The following is an 18,485-nucleotide window of genomic DNA, read 5'->3' on the forward strand; positions in this document are numbered from 1 at the left end:
ACAGGCGTTCAGCCCAGTTCCGTGACGAAGGGGACAGGGGATCCATGGGTCCACGCCCTGGGAAAAGGGAAAAGGGCAAGGAGATGGCCCTGAGAGCAAACAACAGCAGCAACAATCTGAGGAGAAACAAACTAATTTACTAAATAAGATATCAGAATGCAAAACAACACACTATAATACAATATAATTACAATTTAAGCTGATAAATCCAATACAGAGAGAGAGAATGTCCCAAAATCAAGGTAGGCCTTATTCTACTACCGACGATAAGACGGCTCGAGAGCGAGGTGCTGCCAAGACGAGAGATGGGCGGAAAAAAGGCTGAGGTCTCATGATCTGCAAGTTTTTATACTGCGAGCTTTTATCTTTTCCCTCCGGCTGGAAATGGTAACAGAGGAGCAAAGTACCGCGGGGACTGTAGTAGTCCTTCTCTTCTGAGAACCAGGTATATCCACTACATGATGTTATGATGTGGAGTACCAATAACTGAAAATCACAAAACCATGACACGCCTGCAAGCACTGTTTGAGCGGCTACGAGCTACAGCAGAGTATTAAACCCCACTATCAATGCAAGGTATAAGACAAAAACAGCACAGACCTGCCAAAAAGGACGTGGGTGTACTGGATGGTGGATGGCAAGCTGGACGTAGGTCAGCAATGTACCCTCACAGCCCACAACGCCAACTGTATCCTGGGCCGCATCAGAAGAAGTGTGGCCAGCAGGGAGAGGGAGGTGATGCTTCCCATCTACTCTGTGCTGGTGACGCCTCGCCTGGAGTACTGCATCCAGATGTGGAGTCCTCAATACAGGAGAGACATGGAGCTGCTGGAGCACATCCAGAGGAGGGCCAGAGAAATGACCCAATGGAATACCTCCCCTGCGAGAACAAACTGAGAGGGCTGGGCTGTTCAGCCTGGAGAAGACTCCAGGGAGACCTGAGAGGATCATTTCAGTATCTAAAACGGGATGCTATAAGAAAGAAAGAGACAGAGTCTTTAGCAGGATCTGTTGTGACAGGACAGTGGGAAATGATTTCAAACTAAAGGAAGGGAGATTTAGACTGGATATAAGGAAGACGTTTTTTACAATAATGGTGGTGAGGCACTGGAACAGGCTGCACAGAGAGTTCATGGATATCCCATCCTTGGAGACATTCAAGGTCAGGCTGGACAGGGATCTGAGCAACCTCATCTGGCTCTAGGTGTCCCTGTTCATTGCAGGGGCATTGGACTAGGGGGCCTTTTGGTGTCCCTTCCAACTCAAATGTTTTTATGATTAATTTGAAATCCATCCAAGCCTCCTGACATCTGTGAATAGGACAGACCAGTTCAACCAACAGCATTTGTTTCATCTTACAGTGTTAGATTCACTCAAAAATAAACTCAAGAGTTTTTCTCACCTCAGCAAACCCTAAAGGCAGCATATGCCATCAAGAAATGTAATAGTATAATCACAATTTTACAGACAGAATTAATGCACCAGCCACCTAATAAAAGTATCATAGAATCATAGAAGCATAGAATGGCCTGGGTTGAAAAGGACCTCAAAGATCATCAAGTCTCAACCCCCCTGCCAAGTGCAGGGTCGCCAACCACTAGACCAGGCTGCCCAGAGCCATGTCCAGTCTGGCCTTGAATGCCTCCAGGGACGGGGCATCCACAACCTCCCTGGGCAACCTGTTCCAGTGCGTCACCACCCTCTGTGTGAAAAACTTCCTCCTAATATCTAACCTAAATCTCCCCTGTCTCAGCTTAAAACCATTCCCCCTTGTCCTATCGCTATCCACCCTCACAAACAATCGATCCCCCTCCTGTTTATACGCTCCCTTCAAGTATTGGAAGGCCACAATGAGGTCTCCCCGGAGCCTTCTCTTCTCCAAACTAAACAAGCCCAGTTCCCTCAACCTTTCTTCACAGGAGAGTGCTCCAGCCCTCTGATCATCTTGGTCGCCCTCCTCTGCACTCTTTCCAAGAGCTCCACGTCCTTCTTGTGCTGGGGGCCCCAGGCCTGGACGCAGTACTCCAGATGGGGCCTCGCAAGAGCCGAGTAGAGGGGAACCACCACCTCCCTCTCCCTGCTGACCACTCCTCTTTTAATGCAGCCCAGAACATAGTTGGCCTTCCAGGCTGAAAGCACACACTGCTGGCCTGTGTCCAGCTTCTCGTCCACCAGGACACCCAAGTCCCTCTCCACAGGGCTGCTTTCAAGTACTTCTTCCCCCAGTTTGTATAAATACCTGGGATTGCCCTGGCCCAAGTGCAGCACCCTGCACTTGGCCTTGTTGAATCTCATTAGGTTCTCATGGGCCCACTTGTCCAGCCTGTCCAGGTCCCTCTGGATGGCTTCCCTTCCTTCCAGTGTATCAACTGCACCGCTCAGCTTGGTGTCATCTGCAAACTTGCTGAGGGTACGCTCGATTCCATCATCTATGTCATTGATAAAGGCATTGAAGAGCACTGGTCCCAGGACTGAGCCTTGGGGGACACCACTCGTGACCGGCCTCCACCCTGACATAGAACCATTTATCACAACCCTTTGGCTGCGACCAGCCAACCAGTTCTTAACCCACTGAACAGTCCATCCTTCAAATCCATACCTCTCCAATTTAGAGAGAAGGATGTGATGAGAGACCCTGTCAAAGGCTTTGGAGAAGTCCAAGTAGATGACATCCATCACCCTCCTCCCATCCACCGATGCCGTCACTTCATCGTAGAAGGCCACCAGATTGGTCAGGCAAGATCTACCCTTGGTGAAGCCAAGTATTTCCTGGCCACTCAGCACAAAGTGTAGCAGGACAGCAATCCGAATAAAAGCTTTTTCAACAGCTTTCTTATTTATGAAAATTCAATATATAACACAAAAGTAAAATCGAATCTGAAGTACTATATCACAAGAGTTGTAGGGTTCAGAAAGCATTCTTTCAACAGATGCAATGTTCTGTAATGTGCTAGGTGTAGTGTTACTATTTCCAGTCTCCTCTAAATCACAACATTGTCAGAGAACATAAGCCAACCTAGGGAAATCTCATCTGTGTTTTATTCCATAATACTGTAGCAGCATAATATTAAACAATTAATAATATACTGAATCACTATATTTCTCCTTTACTGTTTATTTCTGATCCATTTTGTTACTTAAAAATGTTACAATAGTTTCCACATTCAGTCAGTAATTAACTAGCAATAAGAATACAGTAAACATCTGTACAAGATGTATTTCCACTAAAATTACAAATTTTGCTGAGTAAAGATGATGTTTCATAAAAATCCAGTATGAACCTACTACAGCTATACTGGCTCTATTCCAGCTTGTAAAGATTAACTGATACAAAATCATTTCACATTTTAACATCAAATACCAAAATCAGCTGTAAAAATAAATGCTAAGTCTAAGAATTAATGCTTTCCTTTTTTTTTTTTTTTAATGTAGGGAAAAGAACACAATATTACTTTTGATCCTGTATAACCTTCATTATTTCTCTGAAACCTTTTTTTTTTTTTTTTTTTTTAAATCTAGCAGTGAGTACTGTTTCATCAAAACAACATCAAGAACGTAAACATTAAAAATCCCCCAAAAACACATTCTCAACTAAATTTAATAAGGAAGTGTCATTCTGAAGAAACAAAAATAATTCTGTAAATAACATTCTTATTTGGAAGCAGTTACATATCCAATCAACTGAGATTCGAGCTGTAGTGAGAAATGTCAACAAGTGTTCCACAGTTTCCAGCTTGTGCTCTTTACTCATTATTTATGAAACTTTTTAGAACTTTGTGATCTCTTATTTGGAAAAATAATGTCCTTACATCTAGCACAAATTTTGTTGTGGTGCATTTTCCCGCAGCAACTAAGTCAACATGCCATATTCTATTTATTTACCTTGTTACTCAGCATCACTGATGTTAGAATATCACTGTAGGTTTAGAGCTGTACACACAATCTGTGACTGTCACTATCGGACACTGCTCTAAGAAGCTGACAGATTTTTTTTCTGGATATCACACATACAAAAGATTACAAAGGGCTGTCTATTTCATTAGGTAAAGATAACCCAGTAGTTCTCAAGCTTTTCTCCAAATGATCCCAACATACCCTATTGGCCCAATTCTGCAAATAAACATGCTGTGCATTCCCAGCACATTTTTACAGAATGTTCCAACTCAAATGTTATAAAACCAGAAGAGACTGTTAAAAACAATCTGTACAGATCCTCAGTTGCTTAAGTATATATCATCAGAGAAGCACTGGACTAGTTCAGCTTGCTGACACTACCCCTCCCGGCTTGCTTTTCTCTCACCACCCATAAAATCATCGACAGAAGTAAGGACTGTAAAAGACAAAAACTGCTCATCAATCAAGTGAGTATCACCAACCAGACTTCATGACGCAGAGATCTCCACACACAAGCATAACCAGGCAAGCTACATTTGTGATTCCCATGGTAATAACTGGTCCACAAAAGAATAGCAAATTATGTTGCTAATGAAAACATCACTCCCATTTTTAAGAATGGTAGAAAGGAATACTCAGAGAACTACAGGCTAATGATCCTCACCACTGTGTCTGGGAAAATCATGGAACAGATCCTCCTGGAAGCTCTGTTAAGTCACATGCAACACAGGGAAGTGATCCAGGACAACCAGAATGGCTTCACAACAGCAAGTTGTGCCTAAGCAATCTGGTGGCAGACAGCACTGAACTGAGTGGTTCAGGTGATATTACAAAAGAAAAGAATGACATCCAAAATGACCTGTACAAGCTTAAGAAGTGAGCACATGAGAACCTAACGAGGTTCAGGAAGGCCAAGTGCAAGGTACGGCACCTGGGTTGGGGCAATCCTACATGCATGCAGACTGGGAGAAGAACTCTTCGAGGGTAGCCCTGTGGATTGGGATTTGGGAGGGGTCTGGTGGATAAAAAGCTTCACATGAGCCAGCAGTGTATCAGCACTGTATATGCAGCCCAGAAAGCCAACAGTATCCTGGGCTGCATCAAAAGAGGTTGACCAGGAAGGTGAGGGACGTGACTGTCCCCCTCTGCTCTGCCTTCATGAGGCCCGAGGTCTGGAGATCTCAGCACAAGAAAGACATAGAGTTATTGGAGCAGGTCTGGAGGAGGGATACGAAGATGATCAGAGGGCAGGAGCAACTCTCCTACAAAAGAACAGCTCAGGCTTCCAAGTTTCTTCACCTTAGAGAAGAGAGCTCTAGGGAGACCTCACTGTGGCCTTTCAGTACTTGAGGGAAGCTTATAAACAAGAGAGAGACCAACTTTTTACACAGTCTGAACAGTCATAGGACAAGGGGGAATGGTTTTAAACTAGAAGAGGGGAGATTTATGTTAGATGTTAGGTGGACACGCTTTACTCAGAGGTTGCCCAGAGAAGCTGTGAATGAGCTATCCCTGGAGATCTTCACAGCCAGGCTGGGTGGGGCCCTGGGGAGTATGATCTAGTAGCTGGCAACCCTGCCCACAGTGGGGAATCTTTAAGGTCTCATTCATCCCAAACCATCCTGTGATTCCACAATTTCTGACTGACACAGCAAGCAGATACTAGCAGCCACAACAGGGCAGTACAATGCAGTCTATGCACTAAACAGCAACCAAGACTTAGTAGTGCAACCTCTACAACTCAGCTGTGATGCTGTTTTCCCAAAGGGAAGAGGAGAAGATATGTTACAGGAGGGCTTACCAGAACTCCTGACCCACCATCTCTGTCACTTTTACCTTTCTCCACATCTGGAGAGCACAAATCCTCGCATAATGAAGTTCCTGCATCCTTCAGAAAACAGTTCCATTTTTTCTCACTATAAAACAGCTTCTCTATCCAAAGTCTCCACCAGCTGCCTTCCCATTCCCCACTACAAACAAAGATGGTAATTACTTAGTGTCATTATTCAATGCTTAACTTTTATTCTCATTCCACAAATTCCCTTCGTATTTTCAGGTAGAAAAGAAAGCAGCTGTAACTCTCTACAGCATCATCATGTTGATTCCAAGTGACTGCCCTGTTAGCTGGTGTGAAGTATGATACAGGTTAGCCGAGCTTTACCTGAGCTGCAGAAAAAAAATTATAAAATCAACTACTTCTAAAGAAGATCACTTTCAATAATCTCTAATTTCGCCAGACTTCAGTTTTCTCACTTAAATACTCTAGGTGTTCAGCTCAAAATCTAAGTATGCTTTTAACAACCCAACCAGAAGATACAAAAAGAACTGTTTTCCTGAAGTAGAGAAACACATGCACCTCTTTTTCACCTACTGCTCCAGTAAAGTTAGTTTCTTAGTAGAAGTACTGTAAGTACTGTTAGAAAGAGTATAGTCACCAAATTGCAAAATGATAACAATTGCAAAACTGAGAAATTTTTAAGTTATTCCTTTGTTATGATTTGCACTGCCTTTCATGGTGACTAACTTGCATGGGTACGGTGCAGACTTAGAAGTAATCCAGCTCCAGCCCAGGAGCAAGGACTACGCCATATTTCCTGCGGAACACCTGTTTCCTTTTGCTCTAGACAGGAGGGGCTGGACACTGTAACGAAGAGCTGGTTTGCCAGAAGAACAGAGTCTGTCAATAATTGCATTTTACAAAAGTAGAAATGAATGGCTCATGCTTCTTCTGAGAGTTGGTGAATAACAATTTGCATTTTTTTGTTTAACTAAATATTTTTCAGCTTTTTTTCGATATTCAACTATGCATACCGTAACAGCAGAGGGCAATGTTCCCTCCCTTGTTTTCAGTCATTCTTGAAAGACTGAAAAATAAAACAAGTCTTCATCCTAACAAAAAGTCTATCTCCTAATAGCTCACCACTTGAATAAGTAGTTGCTACTCAACTAATGTCTGGAACAATTCATAACTATCATTTTAAGACTTCCCTTCACCTTGCAAACTACTTCGACAATGTGAGGGCTCAGAAACCCTCTGAAAATACCTTGGTTTAACAATACTCAAACAGCTCAGCTGACCTGCAAATACACAACCAAAGCAAAATAATTCAGAAATTCTTAGGATGAAAAACAATTTTTCTGATGGTTGGAGAGACTGTTAAAATAGTAAAACAGTAAGGAAAGTTAAACCAACCATGAACTGTACTAATGGAAGACAAATCCTAAATGGAAGCAGGAAGAAACACAGGAGATATAAGTGTCTCAAAAACAGCTTTTGACTGTTATCTGTCTAACCAAGTATTAATTCAGTTAATCAGAATGATATCAAAACACTGCAGTTGGAATTATATTTATGCACCATCATGCAATTAATTTTATTTGAAGAAAAAGAATCTTAGGCAAGTGAGACCAATTATTAACAAGATACTTCAAAACATACAGCGAAGTCTTTCACTGTTCTCATCTTTTACAGAACTCACAGGAAATCAAAATTCATGCAGTTTGGACATACTGCTTTTTAAATTTTTTCCTCCTTTTCCTTAATGTTGAAAACTTTTAGATCTATTCTGCTGTCATCAGAATTGATGTTGATGCTATTCAGCAACCATAACAGGTCATATGTTACCGAACTCCGGTGACCCTTTTAGTATTATTCTTGCACGTGGAGAACCTAAACCCGGTCCTAGCCAAATACCACACACAGCATCAATATGATATGCAGCAAAATGGCGTTTATTGGTAAAAGCTACAGAACTATATAGTATTTCTTATCTTTTTACTAGACTGTTCCAGAAGCTCACGCGGGCTTCTGGCCAATCATACTGAATCTCCCGCTTCTGACCTGTCACTTCCGAAAGGCCATACACTGAGTTGTTGTGCCCCTTGTTATGAAAACAAAGAAGCACGGCCCCTGTGTCTACGACACAGGTTCAAGTATGTAGGTGAACCAATAACAATCATATGGGGAAGGGCCTTTCCGCGTTACAGACCAAGATCCATGACACGCCTACTACAACAGTCATAAGATGCAAGCAGGCTGCAGCTATGATGTACATGAGGAGTTGCAACTTGTTTTTCACTACTAACACTGTTCAGAAGAGCAATCTTACATTCTAACGCATCTGCTAAAGGAACGACTGAAGAACTTAAAGGAGTTATCTTCCTTTTTTCCATGAAGGACTACCACTTTTCCTTTTTTCATTTTTATCATCTTTAGGGTATCAACAAGTTCACTTGATGACAACTACCTTTTCTTACTTAAGATTCTGAATGAGCTTTCACATTTTCATTAAGTTGTTCACAATAAAAGCATTACCTTGTTCCACTCTGAAGTTACAGTACCTTTGAAAAAAGGCAATAATAAATACATTAACTAAAGTCAGTCATACCTTTAGCCACAGCTTCTTTATACTTCTCTTTGGCAGAATTTACTTCTTTTATTAGTTGTCTATAGCTAGATTTTAGTTTCTCAAGTTCTGTCTTTGTGACCTGTAAGAAAACAGAAACATAAAGAGCATTAAAAATACTTATCCTCCACATTAAAGATGTCATATCATTACTGAAAGAGAATTAATAAGATTTAGTCCAAAAATAAGGATGTTGCCACTTTTTATCAGCTCGCGATAATTGTATCAGGCTATTATGCAGCGTAACAAAAATCAAATATCAGTGAAGGTACAGAATGAAATAAGAGGCCTGAAAGTGATTTCCCCACTTGCATCAGTGCAGTACAGCATAAGGAGAAATGTTTAGGAAATCTAACTTATTAGAAATGCTATGCCACTTCAGTCAAAACAAAAAAAGCACCAAAAAGGATAATCACTAAAGCATACAAGATGAAAACATTCAACACACAAGAAGGAATTCTTTTAATGCCTCAAATACAAAGACAGTAGAACTTTTGGATATAAAATTTTATGCAAACAGCTTAGAAGTAGCAACTGTGCATGAACTTATATTCACAAAAAATAAAAAATAAAATACTGTGGAATGAAGTACTGACAGAGTTTCTTCCAGCAGATGCAGTTACACTGACAACATTTTGCGTCACAAAACACTAAGCTGACTCTATTAAGCTAACCCTCTATTTTCATTTACAGTGTGAAATTAGTTCACTGCTTAGAAATATTCATAATTCATGAACTTGTAACCAAAGTTCATAACAAACCAGCCACTACAATATCAAAAAGGTGACATTAATAGTAGAGAAATGTAAAAATTTTGACAAAACAATACACTCTCACAGTGAGCTATCATGGAAGAGGAACTTAACCTAATGAAAGCACCTGCCACAGTGCACAGAAAAGGAAGTCTGTTCTACAGAAAAAATTCTCCTTATGCAACTGGCATGAAGAAAACTGGCATTCACAATCCTCCCTTTCTTTGTGAGGTAAGGCCCAGATACCACTATTCTCACTCTCAACAGCAACATTTGAAGACTCAGGGAAATTCCCTCAAGAGCAAACAAGATGCTACATATAGTTCCTACTTCAAGGCCATCTGTGCAAAGGCTTAATTTAAAGATAAGAACTTTTGTGAACTACTAGTCCATATTCATAGAATCATAGAATGGCTTGGGTTGGAAGGGACCTCAAGGATTACCAAGCTCCAACCCACCTGCCGCAGGCAGGGCCACAACCTCCAGACATAATAATACTAGACCAGGCTGACCAGGGCCCCATCCAACCTGGCCTTGAACACCTCCAGGTACAGGGCATCCACAGCACCTCTGGGCAGCCTGTTCCAGCACCTCACCACTCTCATAGTAAAGAAATTCCCCCGATATCCAACCTAAATCTTCCCTCCTTCAACTGAAAACTATTTCCCTTTGTCCTGCCATTATCAACCCTTGTAAAGAGTTGACTCCCCTCCTGTTTGTAGGCTCCCTTTTAGGTACTGGAGGGCTGCAGTGAGGTGGCCCTACAGCCTTCTCTTCTCCAGGCTGAACAAGCCAAGCTCCCTCAGCCTGTCTTTGTAGGCAAGATGCTCCAGCCCTCTGATCATCTTTGTGGCTCTCCTTTGGACCCTCTCTAACAGTTCCCTGTCTTTCTTGTACTGGGGGCGCAAGACCTGGACATAGTACTCCATCTGGGTCCTCACAAGAGCAGAGTAGAGAGGGACAATCACCTCCCTATCCCTGCTGGCCTCCCCTCTTCTGATGGAGCCCAGGATACCATTTGCTTTCCAAGCTGCAAGAGCACACTGCTGGCTCATGTTCAGTTTTTTACCCACCAGGACCCCCAGGTGCTTCTCTGCAGGGCTGCTCTCAAGGATTGCTCCTCCCAGTCTGTATCTGGGATTCCTCCAGCACAAGTGCAAAACCTTGCACTTTGCTGTGTTGAACCTCATCAGATTCACCTGGACCCATCTTTCAAGTCTGTTGAGGTCCCTCTCGATGGCATCCCTTCCTTCCATTGTGTCAACCGCACCAGTCAGCTTGGTGTCATCAGCAAACTTGCTGAGGGTGCACTCAATCTCATCATCAGTGTCACCAATAAAGATGTTAAAGAGCACTGGTCTCAAGACAGACCCCTGGGGGACACCTCTCATTACCAGCCTCCACCTGGACATAGAACCGTTGATCACCACCCTTTGTCCGCAGCCTTTCAACCAATTCCTTATCCACCGGGTGGTCCATCTGTCAAATCCACATCTCTCCAATTTGGAGATAAGGATGTGGTGGGGGACCACGTCAAAGGTTTTGCACAAGTCCAGGTAAATGACATCGGTTGCCTTCCCTTTGTCCACCAGTGCTGTCACTCCATCATAGAATGCCACCAGATTGGTTAGGCATGACATTCCCCTGGTGAAGCCATGCTGGCTGTCTCAGATCACACGTTCATTCCTCACGTGATCTAGCATGTCATCCAGGAGGACCTGTTCCACGATCTTCCCAGGCACAGAGGTGAGACTCACTGGCCTGTAGTTCACCAGGTCCTCCTTGTTCCCTTTTTTTTTTTTTTTTTTTTATAAATGGGAGTGATGTGACCCTTTTTCCAGTCACCCAGGACCTCACCTGACAGCCACAACTTTTCAAATATGATGCACAGCAGCTCGGCAACCACCTCAGCCAGCTCCTTCAGAACCCTGGGATGCATGTCATCCAGCCCCATAGAATTGTACACATTCAGTCTCATTAGGCAGTCTCAGACTTGCTCTGCCCTTACAGTGGGGAGGGATTTACTCCCCCAATCCCCACCTAGAGGTTTAGGGATGCAGGGCTCAGGGACGTGAGAAATATTAGAATCCTGGCTGCCAGTGAAGACCGAGGCAAAGAACTCATTCAGTACCTCAGACCTCTCTTCATCTGCTGAAGCCAGCTCTCCTTTTACATTTACCAAAGCAGGTACAATTGCGTTGGCCTGTCTCCTCTGGCCAATGTACACGTAGAATGTCTTCATATTGTTTTTAATATCCCTCGCTAAGTTCAGTCCTATCTGTGCCTTGGCTTTCCTTATTCCACATCTGCAAGTCCAGACAGCATCCCTGTATGCTTCCCAGGTGACACACCCTTGTTTCCAAAGCTTGCATGTACCTTCCTTTGCCCTCAGTTTGCTCAGCAGGTCCTTGCTAAGCCATGCTGGTTTCCTGCCTCCTCTGCCTGCTTTCTTATTCAGAGGGACGGAGAGCTCTTGTGCTCTCAAAAAGGCATCCCTGAAGAGTAAACACCTTTCCTCAACATCTTTGTTGTTTGGAGTGTCCCTAAGAACAGCATCCCAGGAGATCTCAGCCAATAATTCCTTGAACAGACTAAAGTCCACACTTCCAAAGTACAGGGTCCTGACCCCACTCTTTGCCAGCCCCACATTCCTCGAGATCATGAACTCAACAAGGGCATGTTCACTGCAGCCCAGGCTGCCTCCAGCCTTCACGCCTTTAATGATCTCCTCTGCATTGGTGAGCAGCAGGCCCAGCAATGCTTCACCTCTGGTCATTCTGTCCAATACCTGAACAAAAAAGTTATCAGTGAATTCCAGGAGTCTTCTTAGCTCTTGCAGTTCACTGTGTGGTTTTTCCAACAGATATCTGGATGGTTGAAGTCCCCCACCAGCACGAGAGCCTGTGAGCACAATGCTTCCTGCAGCTGAAGCAAGGATGCCTTGTCAACAAGCTCCCCTTGATCAGGTGGCCTGTAGTGTACCCCTATCACCAGCTGGCCTTTATTAGTCCTATCCCTAATTCTAACCCACAGGCTCTCAACCTGTTCCTGACTGTTTCTCAGAGGGAGCTCCTCACAGTCTATCCTCTCTTTGACACAGAGGGCAACTCCCCCACCCTTCCTACCATGCTTATCCCTTCTAAAGAGCCGATACCCCTCAATGGTGGTGTTCCAGTTATGGGAGTCATCCCACCATGTTTCCTCAATAGCAACATGGTCATAACTTTCCAAGTGCATCATGGTTTCCAACTCCTACTGCTTATTTCCAATGCTGTGGACATTGGTATAAAGGCACTTCAGGTGTGATTTCTGTCTCACTGCCTTTCTAGAGGATCTAGGATCCCCTAAAGCAACAGCATCCCCCTGCCCTTCTCCATCCCTTCGTACTCCACCCTCTTCACCCCTCAAGTTTAGTATGAAGCCTCAAACTACCCCCTCAGCCCCACTGGCCTTCATTTTGTCCCCTTCCCCTTTCATACCTAGTTTAAAGACCTTTCAATGAGTCCCACCAGTTCCTAGGCTAGGATCATTTTACGCCCTGGAGACAGGTGAGTTCCATCTGCAGCCATCATGCCAGGTGCCGAGTAAATTGCCCCATGATCAAAAAAAATAAAATTCTTGTGTTTGCACCAAACCCTAAGCCATTTATTTATGAGGTAAGTTTTCCCGATCCTCTTAGTATCCTTCCCCACCAGTGAAAGGATAGAAGAAAAAACTGCCTGTATGCCCACTCCATCAACTACCTATCCCAGTCCCCTGAAGATTCTCATCTCATATTTATTTGTACTGCAAAATCATTCACAACTACTGATATTATTGACTAATAGAGATAGTGCAGGAGAAATAAACTTTACGGCACACTTGTATTATAAAGCTACCTTAAGCAATGGACAAAAGGACATGATTAGCAAGCAGTGAACGCAATTAATACACACATAATAATGAATGTGCTTTTCTAACAGAAAACTGGAAATTAAATTAGGCCACTAAGAAACCTTTGTAATAACTGTGAAATTAATTTTCCTGAACCTTAAAATGTATTTTTCCACCATCAGAGAAAAACAAAGCACCTCCATACTCAGTTTACTCTTAAGGAGCTGAAGTGGTTAAAGATTATCCTAATCCCAATTTATATTTACACAATATTTGCCCACCTAACTAGCATTATTACTCTACTATCTCCCTTTAAAATTTACGAAGAAAGAAAAAATATAAAAGATCCCAATGGGAATTGAAATAAACTTCAAGATTTACTAAGAAACATGTATTTCTTTACCCTCAATAATTTCATCAAAAAAGATTCCTTGTTGTATAGGTCTCTAGAATAAGAAAGAAGGGCTCTCAGGAGAGGGCAAACAGTTCTTTACCAGATATCCTAAAGATTATGACCTATAAAGACACTATTCTCTACAAGTTTTGGATAATGCTCTGGGAAATTGTAAGTACTTTCTTACCACATATAATTAAAACAGGCCTAACATCACAGAACACAGAGAGTATTCGGGACTTCTGGGAACCATTCTGGAAGTGTTTCAGTGACACAGACCCTTTGAATAAATAATGTAAGCTAACAATGAAAGAAACCAAAATGGAATCTAGCCAAAATGTTATCCAAATGCTTCTTGGGAAAACCAGGAAGGCAGAAGGGGGCAGTGGAGAGAGAAGGGGTACAAAATCAGTGTAAGTTTATTCACTAGGATGGAAAAAACTCCCAGGATCATGCACTTCATGCACCCTATGATTAAAATCAATATGGCCTGTAATTAAATACTTAGGGAGTGCTTAATCTACTTTATATTTTGTTGAAAAAGTCTTACTGACTTACTTTAAAAAAGAGCATTTTATCAGGATGAACTTAAAAAGAAAAAAAAAACATGTTCCATGCAGGCTCTTTTAAAAGTGTTTATGAATACCCAGCAATCTTGTTTCTGCTTTCTTTAATTTCTTTATTGTATTTTCTTTCTTTTTCCATCTCTCCAATTCTCTGTAAGTTTATCACATCACTTTTTCTCCACCTTCAATCCCAAGCATTTCCAGAGGCACTAATCCGTAAGTGCCTGTGAATGATTATTTGGCTTGGAAATTCTATCAGATAAGATAGCCTCTACCAATCATGCATTAAAAAGGATGTACTTCCCACAGTCAATACCCAGGGAAGATGCCAAGATCCCAGGAGATTAAGGAAGCGGTTCTATTAAAGCCAAGAGATTTAACATGACATATGTTTAGTACTAGAGTAAGATTATTCTCATTACCTGCCCAATAATCTTTTTCTCACTAGTCTGTGATACTTGTACTATACTACTCATGTGTTATACTTCGTTACTCCAAATCTCTGCTAAAAGAAAGATACAGTGTTTTTCTCATGAGACCTTTTAGACTATCAATCTGTTTCTCCACATCTGCAGCTAATCTTCCCCAAGAGTATCTGAATTAAATTAAGATTTCTGTCAGTTTTACTGACTAGACACAGTGCTGTCAATATCAGAGAGACAACTGACAAGTAATAGCAAGGGTCCTGAAGAGCTCCACCTATAGCCTTAATACTTGATTTACACTCATTTTTTTTTTTTAGAATAAGGATTAGAATCCCATCCCTGCCCAAAACAGTCCAGGCTGCCAGAACCACTCAATAAAAAAAGCTTTCAGACAATGTCTACAATAAAAAGAGCAAAGTAAAAGAGATGGAACAGAGAAGTGTCACACAGAATCATCCTCTAGGAGCCTTTCCAACTATCTGACCAAATTATACAGAACAAAGATTTCCTTCTCTGTCTTGTCAAGTAGCAAGGAAGAGAAAACATATAGGAAGTAACTAAAATGTGAACTAATCAGCCTAGATACCACATTTACAACAGCAAAAACAGAAATAGAAAATCTAAAAAAATTCTCAGTATGTTATTTTTAAGTACACAAAATTACAACAACTATATAAAGAACATTTGAATAAAATACCTTGTACATCTCCGCTTCAATTTGTTGATGAACACCTATGTAACTCTTCTTCACTTGCTGCTTATCCTTGATCATCATTGTAAGCCTATGTAAAGGCCCAGAATTAAGATCTTCTGCATGTGTCTTCATTATTTTGCTCAGCTGTTCTGTTTGTTGTACTACAAGCAACCAAGACTGTAAAAAAATAAAAAGCAAATAAAATCAGGAGAGAAGAGTCACTTATTCTGGTTTACAAATAACCAAACAATGAAAATGAACAATGGGAAAAGATGCACAACTGCTTTAAATGTGGTGCAGTATAATAAGCTCAGAGACTGCAGATTCCTGGTTACATATGAAAAGTCTTTAATCTCTCCATTGACAAAGAACTTTTCAAATGACTTCAGAAGCCATGTCGCAAAGCTGCATACAATAAAAATAATATAAAAAATCTGTATGAGAGGAGCAGTTATATAAGAGCACTCATCAGAGCACTCTCAAATGTGAAGTAGTAGTAAAAGTAATACATTTTTAAGGGTGATTTATTACCAGCAAGACAAACACAGCTTCAATAAACTCTAAAGAAATGCTTAGCCTACAGTTCACCAAACAAGCCCAAGAAAGTTTGAAACCCAGCAAAAACCTGTCTTTCTATTTAAAAATTAACCCAAGAATGACACCAAGAGAAAATCTGTCTATTTAAAAAATAAATGAAATAATTTGTACATTTTTCCTTTCCTCACATTCCTCTTTTTACATGAGAAAGCACTGGTTGAACAAGATTTCTATGTTTTCTATAATTTTATTAATTTAAAATAGCAGAAGGTAAGCTGAAAAGTTATCATAGGAGAAAAACTTCAAAAATTAAGATTTATATGGGACAAAAAAGCAGCTGAGTGGGGACATCAGAAAAGGCAAAGCACTTCCTCTCATAAAAATGCACAATCCATCAAAAGCAATAAAATATAATCTTGTTGGATTTAACAGTATTTTTTAGATATATATGCACACAAAACAATGCATATAAATATACAGAGACAGTATTTTAACTCTCAGGAGATATAAAATACTAGATTTACATCCCATAAAAATTGTGTCAGATTTTAATTCTGTAAAATGTCAGAAAGAGACAAAAACTATCATGAAATAGCAATATATATTAGAACAGTGTAAGTAAAGCAATCAAACAAAAATTCTGATATTTTAAATACTAAAACCAATAGTACAATATATCACTATGCTAGTATAAAATCCAAGCTGACATTGTAATTCCAAGGCAAGCCTATACAAATCTATCAGTATTACATGAATATTTTTGTAGTTAGGCAAAAGATAATGGAGATCAGGGGCTTAAGAGAAAAATAGCACCTCCTTAATAGAAAAATGAAATAAATGGAGCAAAAACAACCTGAAAGAATAACCTGAGTGCCAACATCCAAAACAAGACTTAAAAATGTGAAACAGGCGCCTCTGTTCAAGCCACAAAGAAAATGGGTTAAGATACATCTTCAGCTTCTTACAGCTTAAGTGTTCACAGGAAAAAAAAAAAAAGAAAAAAAAAAAAACAAAACCACAAGTCATTGCAGAGGCTCAACTGAGCAGTGAGCTAGTCACCTGAAGTTGAACCTGAAGGGTTGCAATGCTCGAAATTCTGGTGTCAGCGTTCCTTCATCATTCTAGCCCTAATCCACGCTGTTTCACTGCCCAAAAGCACTGCAAGGCAGTTTAGCCACCAGATGAGAACAATCCCACCATGTAAGAACAGTGGGGCAGCTACAGCAAGAACTATTAAGAGTACCGCTGTAATTCTGTAAAAACTCTGGGATGTGGCAGCAGAAAGCTTGAAAAAAATACCTGACTTTCCCATACATCAGCTAACAAAAGTGCTTTATGTAAATTCACCAAAATCATCACAACTGCGTGTAAGATACGTAACTAGGTGAACAGCACTTCAAACACACCACCAAAACACACAGATGAAAAAAAAAAAGAAAAGGAAAACAGTGCAGCAACTTACAAGACAAGAAATACTGGGTGGGGCAGGCAACAATACAATTCATCACAGTTAAACACTACCCAGTGCTATTTCAGGGCAGCTGAAGCATGCCAGCTACTTCAGTGCAGCCTTTAAGCCACCCAGTCACTTCAGTTCAGTACAAATCTAGAGGACTGCACATGAAGCACTGATGTTCCTGCTGCAATGCCGTAACTTGTATTCAAGCAGCAATTTCATAAGCATACTGCATAAAAACTGCTTTGTGTAGAATTCATCTTCTCCCAAAACCAGTTTTTTGCTGCAGAGATCAGGATTCATGCCAGACTGAAGGAACCGTGTAACCACTGCAGTAGCAGAAGGATCAAAAACTGAATAAGCAACAAAACAAAATTGTTTTCTGTAGTCAGAAAGGAACCCAGCTCAAGAGAAAAGGTTACTAGCAGGTGGAGCAGGGAAGTTTCCTTCATCTGTTATCTTCACTGTACTTGCTCCAAGTCTGACAATTAATAACCCTACCTTTATAAAAAGGTCAACAAATGTATTTTAAATTGGATGGAAAGTAACTTCACAAATACAAGGAACATCCTGAATTAATGTTTTGTTTTTACATCACATACTGTGGCATGAATAACAGTTGGCATGCTAGGCTTTCCCTTAAGTTTCCTGGCATTTTTCTATTTCTGTCACAAATTCTATACAACATAAACAACAGTTCCTATTTAACTGTCTTAAAGGAAAAGCTTACTGCAACATATTCTGTTTTCAAAGCAAAATAGGAGGCTAAACACAGAGACATAAAATACTGAAATTTCAGAATTCAGGACTCTAGATAACTTACTAAATTAAAAGCAAGACTGGAGTTCAACTTCTCCACAATCCAAATAATTAAAAAGAGTTAATTTTAAACACTTCGGAAACATTAACTCTCAAGAAGATGAATCAACAAGAATCCAACTCAAACAAAACAAACATAAAAATCAAACATTTATTTCTAAGGATATTCCAAATTCATAATTCTTCAGTCTTACCTTGGATACATTGCTGATATAATCCAACTGACAAGTGCTTTCTTTATCTACCTGATTACAAAGATTCTGTAAAGTGGAGGCATACTCTTTATCACTTTTTACACGCATGACCATAAATTTCTTGACCGTTTCAAGCAGTCGTAGTTCCCAGTCTTGCAGTTTTAATAAAGCATCATGAGAATACTTCAAGTCACTTCCAAACCCCATTTTTAAGGCACGATAAAGTGTACTGGTGAAAATATAGGCTCTTCACCACATCTGAAAGCAAAACAAAATTCATGAGAAACAAACAAAAAAAAAACTTTACAGTTACAAAGACTGCCTATTAACATCTAAAACTGAAATGACTTAGCCACAAGATTAAGTCATTTGAAGCAAACCAAGAGAAATGTCAGAGAACTGACACCAAACACTGAAAGAGATCTCATGTCCTTTCTGTTATTTTCAACTGCAAGATTAATTAATACCAGTTTGC

The 18,485-nt window shown here is 40.7% G+C and overlaps 1 protein-coding gene across 6 annotated transcripts in view; it reads right to left on the reverse strand.

Moving 5' to 3' along the window:
- The window catches only part of FER (FER tyrosine kinase), a 185,913-nt gene that overhangs the window by 140,850 nt on the left and 26,578 nt on the right, over nt 1-18,485 (reverse strand). For all 6 annotated transcript variants that reach the window (XM_021379740.1, XM_021379739.1, XM_021379734.1 and 3 more), the window contains 3 exons: nt 18,011-18,268; nt 15,008-15,181; nt 8,283-8,382 (listed from right to left, as the gene is read on the reverse strand). In XM_021379740.1, coding sequence (XP_021235415.1) covers nt 8,283-8,382; nt 15,008-15,181; nt 18,011-18,217 — 481 coding nt within the window. In that variant the 5' untranslated portion in view covers nt 18,218-18,268. The remainder of the gene's footprint in view (nt 1-8,282; nt 8,383-15,007; nt 15,182-18,010; nt 18,269-18,485) is intronic.

Source organism: Numida meleagris, chromosome Z (assembly GCF_002078875.1).
Source record: "Numida meleagris isolate 19003 breed g44 Domestic line chromosome Z, NumMel1.0, whole genome shotgun sequence".
In the NCBI taxonomy this organism is placed as follows: Eukaryota; Metazoa; Chordata; class Aves; order Galliformes; family Numididae; genus Numida; species Numida meleagris.